Source organism: Meles meles, chromosome 7, assembly GCF_922984935.1.
Source record: "Meles meles chromosome 7, mMelMel3.1 paternal haplotype, whole genome shotgun sequence".
Taxonomy (NCBI): Eukaryota; Metazoa; Chordata; class Mammalia; order Carnivora; family Mustelidae; genus Meles; species Meles meles.
The window spans coordinates 81566175-81578096 of NC_060072.1; the positions used below are offsets into that span (position 1 = coordinate 81566175).

Here is an 11922-nt window from a genome sequence, read left to right on the forward strand (position 1 = left end):
GCATCCTCCCAGAAGCTTAGATGAAACCATGGAGGAGGATGGGCTAGACCCCAGAACCAGAGGCCTTGGTGACTGGACTTCCCAGAAAGAGGAATCAAGGAACGCTCTTGCCGAAGCAGTAGGGCTCCATAGCCCCTCTGCAGAAGAGGTCCAAGGTTGCTATAAATCAGTTACTAAGAGATGCCTCTTTTCATAGGAAGTTTAAGGTTAGGGTTGCAGTCATGTTGTATATAGGGTTGGGGACAAAGACAGCGTCTCTGAGAGGTTGTCTCCTCGGAGACAAGATGACTATGATGTGTGGGAAGAGAACAAATGGACATTCATGAATTAAAGGGCAGCCTGTCGTATAGACTGGTGGTGAACAACACTATCTATTCTCTCTTCTTCCTGGTCCTATTACTTGCGCCTCATTTTCCAGCCTTTTGCAGCTGGGTAGAACCAGGCCTCAGTATAATGTTAATAGAAGTAGTGTGTCACTTTTGGACTAAGGTAGTCAAGAGCCGCATAACTTCATGCTATTACTGTGGTAATAAAGCATTCATCACCACAAATGCTCTCATAATGACATTACTGTACCACCAGTATCTAACAGTGACTAGGATATAATAAATGCTTTCTAAGTATTTGTTGGAAAATGATCTTTCTTCCCTTGAATAGTAGTATGAATTGACCCGCTTAAGTATATTTTATAGAGAAGAGGAAGTATGAACCAAACAAAGCTTCAGATAACAAGGTGCAATATAACCCCATATGAATGACACTACTTGGATATCTAAGATTTAACCTATGCGCAATTTTTTAAAGAATGCCCAAGTATTTCAACTGAAATTGCTAAAATAATTTTCTTAAATTGCATGACTGATGTAAAGAACTAGCCTAATTACTTAGCATATTATAAGCTGCTTTAGCTCATTCATCCATGTATCGAGCATTTCTATGTTCTGTACTGGGTGTTACAATTACTCCCACACTTAAAATCTATAAATAAGATATAAGTTTGAACAGCCACAATTCAATATATGATGTATAAGGAATCGTCCAGTAGTGGAACAAAGGCAGGCCTGGTCAGCTCTGTTTAGAGAAGATCAAGGAAAAAGGAAAGGCTTCATTATTCATCTGAATGATGAAGAGTTTAAGAGAAAGGACATTCTAGACAAAGTAAATATAAATTCAAATTATTATAATATATAAGCCTATTCTGGAACCAAACACATTTTCTAAAATTAGCTCTTACTTGCCACCTGTTCTGTCATTAACTTTCTTGGTTAATGCTCACAGGATCACACAATCATTTAAGTAAGTCAAAAATCATTTTATCTGCTTTTAGGGTCCAAAATTCTAATGGGCCTTCTACAAGCTTCTACGAGGCTGTTCAACTCCTGACATGTTGAGTTATTTGTGTAGGCCCCATAAGAGACTATGGACTCTGAAAAACAACCTGAGGGTTTTGAAGGGGCGGGGGTGGGAGGTTGGGGGAACCAGGTGGTGGGTAATAGGGAGGGCACAGTATTGCATGGAGCAATGGGTGTTGTGCAAAAACAATGAATACTGTTACACTGAAAAAATAAATAAATTATTTGTGTAGGCCTGGCTGTTCTATGCATCGGGGAAAGTTTAGCAACATCCGTGTCCTCTAGCGGGTATAAGCTAAGAGCATCCACCACACCCACCCCCAATTGTGATTGCCAAAATGGTCTCCAAATACCACCAAGAATCCCAAGGGACAAGACTATCACCAGTTGAGAACCTCTGGTCTACAGCAGCATAGCTTCCATAGGCACCCACTCTCCCCCTTCACTGCTGCAACCACTTTACTTCAAAGGCCTCTTCTTCCCTTCCCATGGTACACTAAGACAGTGGCCTGTCCAGTGACTCTCAGCCTTCCTTACTCCCTTCACAGTACTGCATTAGAGGAGGCCCCTCCCAGCACGAGAAACCAACCCATCATCCCAGCTCAAGCCCTTGCTCTTTCACAGTGAGTCCAAGCCTTAATGTGAGGTCTGCCTTACCCTCCCCTCCCAATCCCTCCCTTTTCCAGCTGCACAAGGCCATAAGGAACCCCCGACTTCCCATATTCACATGGAGTCATCCTTAAAAGTGCAGTTGAGGGGCGCCTGGGTTGCTCAGTGGGTTAAAGCCTCTGCCTTCGGCTCAGGTCAGGATCCCAGGGTCCTGGGATCGAGCCCCGCATCGAGCTCTCTGCTCAGCAGGGAGCCTGCTTCTTCCTTTCTCTCTGCCTGCCTCTCTGCCTACTTGTGATCTTTGTCTGTCAAATAAATAAATAAAATCTTAAAAAAAAAAAAAAGTGCAGTTGAGAGTCCTACTTCTAGCACAGGTCTCAGTGCCCTTACTCCTTCCTCAAAGTTCACACCACACTTTCCATATTCCTCTTAAGAGCATCAATCAGACTTCAGATGTCCGTGGACCTGGTGTCAGTATATGGTGGTCTTGAGACTGCTAAGCATAACTGGCCAAGGACCCCAGCTATCAGGGTTTGAAATCTATCACTGTTTGCAGTCCAGCCAGCTCACTCTCAAGGGCTACTCCCGTTTAGTAGTGGAGTGTGACAATACTAAGGGTATACTCATCCTTAGGCAGGAGACTCTTCTCCCAGCCCAATTTGGCTTGGGGCGAGCATTACTCAACCTTGCTAAGACTCCCCAGCAGCCTTGGATGCCTCTACCCAACATTCTCGTCCTCCCTCTTCCAAATTTCCCCACTCCATTTTCTCTGTCATGGGCACTTCTCCTAAATAAAATGCTTGCACACACAAGCCCGTCTTTGTCATCTGCTTCTTGGAGGACCTAGATAGACTAAGACCAGAATTTTAACAACATAAGAAATTCTTCCTCGTATTGGAGTCCTTGGTGGAGTAGATGAATAACTAAGAGGTCCTTATGACTTTTTCCCACAAAAAGTTATGAATCAGGATGGCATATGTACTGACCTGGGGCTGTGCTAGTTGTGGGCAAATAGGAAGTTTAGAAAATTTTCCTACAGCAGACAAAAACCAGTAAAGACACAGATAGGAAATAACCGTATGGCAACTGAACAAGAAGTCACTAAACCAGTTCAGTAATCAGAGCATCAGTGCCTGACGTGCTGCAGAATGGTTATGAGAAACTTCAAAAAAGTACACAGCACCATTCCAAGTGACTGCATGAGAACACTGTATTAGCCAGATGCAATGTCTGGTTTTATGACATCTGGAAAGGGTTTCGTTCAACCAAAAAGACTGCATTGCTTCAAATCCCACCAAGAAATAGTGAAGTTAACAGTCTAGGCAGTCGGGTTAGTCCCTGAGGGCCTTTGGAAGAAGAGAACCCACTGAGTAATAGGAGAAGAGGGCTAGTGGGCACTGTTGGGAAAAGCCTCTAATTTATACATGCCATCCTGACAAGTATACACCCAAAATTCAGCTCATTAAAATACTGACCTCTACGTTGGCAACAGTGCTAACATTATGAGAAGACAGAGAATAGGACCATGAAAACAAAGCTTAAAGTTGGATATAGAGGTATTAAGGCCTGAGAACTATACATTCTGTGACAGTTGAAGCAATGGACTAAAAAAGTTAGGACTTACAGGTAACTTTAGGATTCTGTTCCAATTTCACATCTACTGTAGATTTTAAAAATGAATAAGTCTGTTTAGACATGTTTGAATTCTGTTATACTTATGAGAAATTAAACAGAAAAGCAGAAGTTATACACATATGAAACAAGACCTCTGGCAGACCCTTAGCCCCTTCTGGTTCTTGGGCCCAAAACACTGAAAGCTACTAATCAAAGTTGAGTGATTTAGTGAAATATGTAAATACCAAGACTTCTAAGAGTGGGAAAAAAATAACTATATAGAAATTAAAGTTTGCATACTTAGGGTTAAAGCAACACTAGCATTCCACTAAATACAATTGATGTTGAGTGTCAATTTTTTTTAAGTGGTTGCATAGAGATATTTCAAAAAAGTTTTGGTTTTCATTCCCTTCCTCTAACATAGACATTCCTCAGTAGCCACCAGAGAGAGGGTAGATGCTACCTAAAGTGGAAGGTGGAAGAGGAACTGATCAACTAAACAAGATGCGGAAGGGGAACTTCGTGCATTTCCGAAAGAAAAGGGGGCACAGGAGACGTAAGAAACAGATGCCAAGATGGAGCACTGGGTGTTGTGCAAAAACAATGAATACTGTTATGCTGAAAAAAATAAATTTAAAAAAGAAACAGATGCCAAGATGTCCATGAGCCAACTTCTCCACTGAGGATGAAGATCCTAGAGGCAGAAGACATGCTAGTTTAAGGGAACTGCCAAGAGAAGTGCTTCAGCATGCTAAGTGGGATTCAGGGAAGGGACCCTCTGAAAGGGACCCCCACCAAGTTAGAGGTGTGGCAGAATGTGGTCAAGGGAAGAAATAAGTCCCCCTTGACTTTCAAATACCACAGAGGGTTTCAGATCCTTAGAGGGTTCTGGAAGGTTACCAACAGCATCACTACACCACCTTGCATGGTGAAGGTACGGCAGCAGAAGCAAAGTAACTGATAATGGCTGCACAACACAGAAGCAGCCAGATCACATAAGTGGTGCAGCCAGACCTCGCATGGAGAGGCAGCACCGGTGAGAGCCCAGGACAGATGTCCAGGAGCCTCAACTGAACAAGTTCTCAGGCCTAGAATTCAGCTAGAGCAACTAAAGGATCATCACTCTACCTTCCTCCCAAACAATGACCTCAGGACAAACACCATGGCTTGCTAGGGGATCAGTTTTCATCAGTAGTCAATGTATGCTTGACTCTAGCAATGTAGGAGACAATACATATTAACAGGAAAAAAAAAAGAGGAATCACATCCTCATTTCAATATATTCAGGAAAATTAAGTACAATTATATGCATTTATAATTAAAAGCAAACTTAGAGCAGGAAAAAGAAACTAGGAAAAAAGAACTACTCTAAATTTAAAGTTTGGCTCTAACAGTCCTTCAGTAAATGTCAATCTTCATGTTAAATGGACTGGCAGAGGTCAAAGCTAGATCACGGTCACATACACAAAGTCAAACATCAGTCCGGAAGCAAGAAAGAGCAGGGCTAGAAGATTAGCAGTAGTAACTTCACAGGCATTATATCAAAGTTGATCTACAAACAATCCAGCTGGTCCAGGTTGTTGATACAACAATTTTATCCAAATCTAAAGACTAATCTGAGACTGAGAAGAATTACATATAATGACAAATGGACTGCAGAACCTACCAGAGGTTCACCTATTTGAGGACACCATTATTCTAAAGGAAGTTAATGATTGATTCGGTAGATAGAAGATACACAGTTATAAACATATAGCTAATATCAGTTCTGGTGGAAATATCAAAAATGAGAAACTCAAAGAAACGTCACTAATCTCATTAGTAATTTAGACTTCTGATTGGCCATGATCACATTACTAAAAGATACTTATATTCTGGTATTTGCTGTACTACTGGAAAATTCCTATCTCTACGATGATGGATGTCCTCAATGCAGCCTTACAAAGAAATTAAAACACATAGGTATAAAATAAGTTTTCAAAATGTTCAGTCTAATAAGGGCAACAAATCTTTCAAAAGCAAAGTGCATACATGAGTCAGATTAATAATGCATACCTTAGACAACTATATCCAAATTGTCACAGTAACAGGTGAGGATAAACTCCAGTCAAGGCCTAAAAACATTTCCAACTGTTCTTGATTTCAAAAAGGGGACACTGAATAATAATTTGACCTACGCCAGCAGTATGCATCAACCTGAGTAGAAATATCATTAATAATGCTTTCCATCTGGAGTGTTTTTCCATGACATGAAATACTAAATCAAGAAAACATTAACCATGACAAATTGTGGTAGTAAATCTAGATTTTTCCGGATGAGCTAACCATTCTGAAAAGAAACCATTCTAGAAAAGAATATTTTTCTTTCCTTTAATATAAGTGACTGTGTAAATACTAGTGTTTCTGCCCATTCTGGTGTTGCAGGCTTTCTACATGTAACACAGCAGAAAGGAAGAAATTGTTCAAGGCATTCCATGTAACTATAGTTCAAAGTAGCATGAAAAAAAGAGCAAGGAGACCTTCCAAATGTACTTAGTAACCACCCAAAACTCACACCCAGGAAGACCTCCTACATCAATTAACTTAAGAGGAAGCATTGCATTTGAATGTTAGAACCCAGTAACCAAATTCCTAGTTGTTTCTTCTTGATCAGGTCCTTAATCAGGAGTTAACGAAGTATCTATTTTAACTTTTAAAACTGGGGGTTTCATAATCTTGGATGGCAAAGTGTTAGACCTATTTTCACTAACTTCTGATACTTAAGATTTCCTTTAATTATTACTGTAGGTAAAAAACCACAGACATTGTGACTTTGTTACCAGTAAGATACCTTTGTATCAGAGTTGACATAGCTATCTGGAGAGTTTATACTCATTATCACTACTACAGTAAATAGACCCCTCCCCAACAGATCACTTAATGCATTAATGAAGGGTATAATGAAACCTTAAGTTGGGGTATTTGTAACATTTTGATTACTGTTAGTCCTTAACAGGAAGCAAATTAACATTTTACACATTTAAAGTATGTTGAGAAAATGTCTTAAGTTTCCCCAGACTGAAGAAGTTTATGGTTAAGGAGGGAAAAAAAGGTTAGAACCACTGCCTTCAAAGGAGATGAACAAAACACAAAGAACCCACTATTTTATTTCATTTCCTCTCTCCACAATAAGGTTCCCCCCAACCCCTACACAAAATCTCCATTTTTCACTCCTGTCACTCCAATGAACATTCTCACTTGCTGGCACCAGGTCGTTGCACACAGTGTCAGATGTAGTGCCTTTTAAACAGGGGCAGATTCATTCTCTGTGGCCATCCCCATAATATTAAGAAAGCCAACTTTTTCCTTTTGAGGTTTTCGTTCTACGTATATTCGTTTACTTCTAAACTCAAGGAACAGATTTAATTCAGGGGAGTCTGCTTAAGTGGTCAGGAGTTGGTGTGTCAGTGAAGTCAACTGACCTCCTGTTGAAAAAGACACTTCACGTGTGGCACAGGCCCCACAGGACCACTCCCTGATTCATTCACTCAAGATCTGACATTTTCAGGAGTCTCCCTACCTTTGCACAGAGGGGTCAGTTTTGCAGCAGGTAGACTACGGATCCTCCAAACCCCTCTCCCCATTGCAAGAAAGAGTGGTCTCCAGCTTGGGTTGATGGAGGTATTAACCCCTCTGATAACCCCACTCCAGCCCCATCTCTGGGGTCACCAACCATCAACTTGGAGAAACCCAACTGACCAACTCCGTTAACACAGCCTGTAACTGGATCCCAAGAAAAATGCCGAGGGGCCCGAGGGCGCTTACCAGTCCTCCACAGAGGCTGAAGACCGCTGTGTGATCCTCCCGAGCATTGACCTGGCCTCGATAGAAGCAGTGACGGAGATCTGGAGGCACCACGCCGCGCTCGGCCCCGCGCGCCGGGGCTCCCAGGTGCACCTCGGTGTAGTCCGCGGCCAGGAAAGCCGAGTCCGCGCTCAGGTTCAGCTGGAAGAGCTGCCCGTAGGCGCTGATCCGGTAGTGGGTCCTGAAAGGCGCGGGCTCCAGAGTCTCCGAGCTGCGCTTCCTCCGACTGAAGTGGTGGCTCTGAGGGAACACTTCGCCAAACTCATTGACCCGCGCGGGGGTCACCACTTCGTAGGAGACCAGCGTCCTTACCAGGGCTTCTACGACCAGAGAAACATGGCCACTGAGCTCCCCCTACGCGTTTCCAACTCCACGACCCCCAACTTCAACCAAACGCCCCAGGTCCCAATATACCCGGAGGCACGACGAATGCACACAAGCTGGCGAGAGCGCGCGCACACACACATATACACACACACGTGCTCTGCTTTCCCACATCCCGGACTTGCTCCAACCTTCCCAAGCAAAGACCCTGACACGCACGGCCCAGAACAAGCCACCTCCTTCTCCCAAACCTCTTCGCTTCCCAGCCGCCAACTGGTGCGGTCCTGGCGCACGCGCCTCTCTGCCCCCACGCGCCCCCACCGCGTGGTCCGGGGAGCGAGACCCGTCCCGGCGCGCGCGATTCCTCGAAACCGGGCGCAGCCGCAACCTCTCGGGATGCATGGGGCTGGCTATCCCGGAGTCCCGCGAGCCCCTGCAGGACCAAGATCCTCACAACCGGGCTGAGTCACCCACCCCACTCCGCCCGCCTGTCCCACCCGGGCCCCTCGCCCCCACCTCGCTGCAGGAGGCGTCCCGCAGGGACCTTACCTTGCCTGGGGTGGAAGTGAATTTCCCAAGACCTGGTGATGAGGAGCGAGAGCTGGCAGAGCAGCCCCGTCAGCCACTTGGCCACCCGCATGGTTCCACCCGGGGGATCCCAACCGGGGAGGCCAACCCGAGCCGCCGGCCGCCCAGCCCGGCTTCCCCGCGCTCGCAGCCTCTCCTCCCTCTCGCCCGCCGTGCTCTGCGCCGGCCGCCGCGGCGCCTCAGCAGCCTCCGGAGCAGCAGTCCCGGCCCCGGGCCGGACCGTCTCGCCACACCGCCAGCCTCCGCTCCCTGAGCCGCTGCTTCATCGCACTGCAGCCCCACAACTCCCGGCTCGCTCTCGGCAGCCTCGCTCCGCTTCCTGCGCCCGCACTGCCCTCAGACGCCTTCTCCCTAAGTCCAGATCAACGCGAGGAAGCAACACAACCTAGCAGGAACGGTGCCAATATAGCCACCCCAGGCCGGGCGAACGCGGGGGAGAGCCCGCCTCTAGGGGCCGGACCCCGCCAATCAGCAGGAGGCGCGGCCCGGGCTCGCCCTCCCGCGTGCAGCCCGCCCCCAACTCCGAGGAGTGCGGTCCCCGCGGGCCCCAGCGCTGGGAGAGCAGCTTGGAGTGTCTAGTCCGAGGGCCAGCTGGACATCATTCCGGGACCTGGAAAACCCAAGACTGCTACAAGCTGTGCGAGGTCGAGGTCCAGACAGGTGATGGGTGTGTGAGGTTTTTAGTTCTTACAATGACATGAAAAGCATCAGCTGGAAAGTTTCTGTTATTTATGTTTCACGGTAATTTTAGACTTCTCAATCAAGCGAGATAAAATAAGCTACAGCGGGAAGTTTTTGTAGGCAGGGGATGACTCCAATGAAGCTGAATGACCAGGTCTCATTGGCGAGGGCCCCTGTGTGTTCTAGGAGTTGCTGGGAGTTTAGGAGCATTGTAGGTGCAGAGGGGAATGTGAGGTTGTAGTCAAGCAAGCACTTCTGGGGCTGAATTTCTGGCAGTTGTCTAAAGAAATTCGAGGTGAAAAGGATCTCAGTCTCCACCGTTTCCATACTTGTGATTTTTTCCCTCCCAATATTCATCTTTGTACTTATTTTCATATAAAGGAACCCCCAAATTATAGAAACGTCAAGCACCACAAAACTTGTATCTGCATGTCATTTCATGAGACTTTCTGCTGGCAGTTTTGCAGTATTAATTGTCTTCCCTTTATGATATCCGAATGACCCCATGTATCCACTATTCTCTACGTCATCCTCAACAATGATTGTAGCGCTAGGTCCCGTTGTGTCGCCTGGTGTCTGTTAAATTCTATAAACCTCAGTAGCAGCAGAAAGCAGTTGTCATTCCAGAACTACTTTCTCATTTCTCAACTTCACCTGTTCGATTTGCAGGTTCCATATTGCTTCTCTCTGTCACCTGTATGAAAACAAAGGACGAGGAAGGGGTCAGATTGTCTTGAAATCCAACCGAGGGGGAGAAAGACTGAAAGAAAAAGTAAAGGAATATATGGGTAAATCGTCATAAACACAAGGGAATAGACTCTCAATTTTGTTCCTGACTGCTCTGCCTCTTCTGAATTCTAAACAATAAAAATTCTGTTCGCTTTGAATTGAGCTCTCATGGAATGCCTCCTTAATTTTATTTCATACATTTGGTTCAATTGTTGTTCACCATGGATGTGAACAAATCTTCTTTGAGGAAGGAGAGTTTAATTTTACTTTTAGAAATTACCCAGCTCCGTGATGGTAACTCTTCCACAATCAGTCCTCTTCTTTTGTACCCCTTCCTCACAAGTGTCCTTTCACCCATCACAGAATTATAGGTATCTAATTTTTCCCCCTTAGTTAACCATACTGTTCCTCTAAACAAAATGAAAACAGACTTTACCCACACCTGTCTATTTAGTGGTTATCTTGAGTACATTGTAATTTAGAGTCATTTTAATTACACTGCAGCTCTAAATGTATCTTTACACCAGGAGACATGCCTTCCTTCATAAAAATAATAGAAAATAGAACTGCACCTGTGTAACTGGCTATCTACACAATGAAGGCAAAATAAATACTTCATTTCCGTTACTATTTGTCACTCAAAATAGTTTTTGCAGTGAAATATTTGATTTTCAGCCTGTTCTAGTTTTTTGGAAATTCTGTTTTAAAAATAGGACTGTTCCACCTTTTATTAAAGAAATGGGAAGCTGTATGAGGTGCATATTCTATGGTATTATAATCTTTTTTTAAAATTTTGTTTATTTATTTGACAGAGAGAGAGAGAGAGAGCACAAGTAGGCAGAGAGAGAGGGGGGAAGCAGGCTCCCTGCTGAGCAGATAGCCCCATGCTGGGCTCGATCCCAGGACCCTGGGATTTTTGACCTGAGCTGAAGGCAGAGGTTTTAACCCACTGAGTCACCCAGGTACCCCGGTATTATAATCTTTACCATGCTCAGTCAAGAGTATTATTTCTCTCATTTTGTGGAAAATAAATGTTACACTTTCATATAGTTTCTAAGTAATTAGAAACTGGGTTTCTAATTGAGCTGGGTTTCCACAAATCCTTTCTGGTTTCAATGTCTTTCAGTATATTGGGCTTAACTGTCATGATATTCATTTTGTCTCTCTTCCTTCCCCCTTCTCTGCCAATGAAAATGCCATGAATCAACTAATCTATGCCTTTTCAATCACACAATTTCCTCACATTGATAATTGTAGCTACCACTTACGGAATTTCTTTGACATGTAGGTACTATACGAAGGACTTTAGAAAGATTGCCTTGTTTAATTTACACATTCCCTCCACAGAACTCAGAAATTAAGTAATTTACCCAGATCATATATCAGGTTAGACGCAAATCCCCCTGGTTTCAGATTCCATACTTTTTATAAGAAAATTATACTCTTCATACCAGCTTAATTCTGATGTATTCCAGTTGTAACCAGCAACTCAGAAAATGAAAGCCATAGTTACATTAAATGTAATTTTGTTTGATTTGTAATTGTGACAATCATCATTATGAATGATGTGAGGTTGGCACAGTGTAGAGAAAATATTTTCAATCTTGCAAAGCAGGAATATGCTCACTATAAGCAAGATAGATCTTGTTTTTATAACTAATTCTACCACAACCATCTGCGTAAAGTTCAACAATTTACCTAGACTCTATAAACCAATTGTAAAATAGAGGTAAAAATAGTAATCTCATGCAACTGTTAAGGTGATTAAAAGTGATAATACAGGTTACACACTTGGCATGTTCATGCTGATTATGATTTTTATTACATTATAATATGGGACTGATGTTCATACCAAAAGGAAGAGCTAATTGAATAGAGACTGCTTTTCTAATACTGGTAGGTTGGAAGTAGGGTAATCCATCTTTACTGTGTGCCTGAGACTGGGAGTTTCCTGAGAAGCAAGACTTTCCGTGCTAAAACTTGGGAAGTCCTGGGCAAACTGGGATGAAGTGGTCATACAAGTTTAGGTTTTTTCAGCAGAAGCAGCTTTGGAGCTAGGTGGGTCTTTGTTATGGGGGGAGGGGAGCTGCCCTATTCAATATAGAATGTTTAGCAGCATCCCTGGTGTCTACTCACTCAGTGCCAATAGTCCCCCACCCCTCTTGTGACAACATTTCCAGAC

At 44.0% G+C, this 11922-nt stretch overlaps 1 protein-coding gene across 1 annotated transcript in view; it reads right to left on the reverse strand.

Annotated features, from left to right (window-relative positions):
• The window catches only part of ADAMTS20 (ADAM metallopeptidase with thrombospondin type 1 motif 20), a 202123-nt gene extending 193574 nt beyond the window's left edge, over nucleotides 1-8549 (reverse strand). The window contains exons 1-2 of the mRNA XM_046012763.1: nucleotides 8292-8549; nucleotides 7380-7738 (exon numbers count right to left, since the gene is read on the reverse strand). Of these exons, the coding sequence (XP_045868719.1) occupies nucleotides 7380-7738; nucleotides 8292-8382 (450 nt within the window). The 5' untranslated portion in view covers nucleotides 8383-8549. The remainder of the gene's footprint in view (nucleotides 1-7379; nucleotides 7739-8291) is intronic.
• Between the last annotated feature and the right edge of the window lie 3373 nt (nucleotides 8550-11922).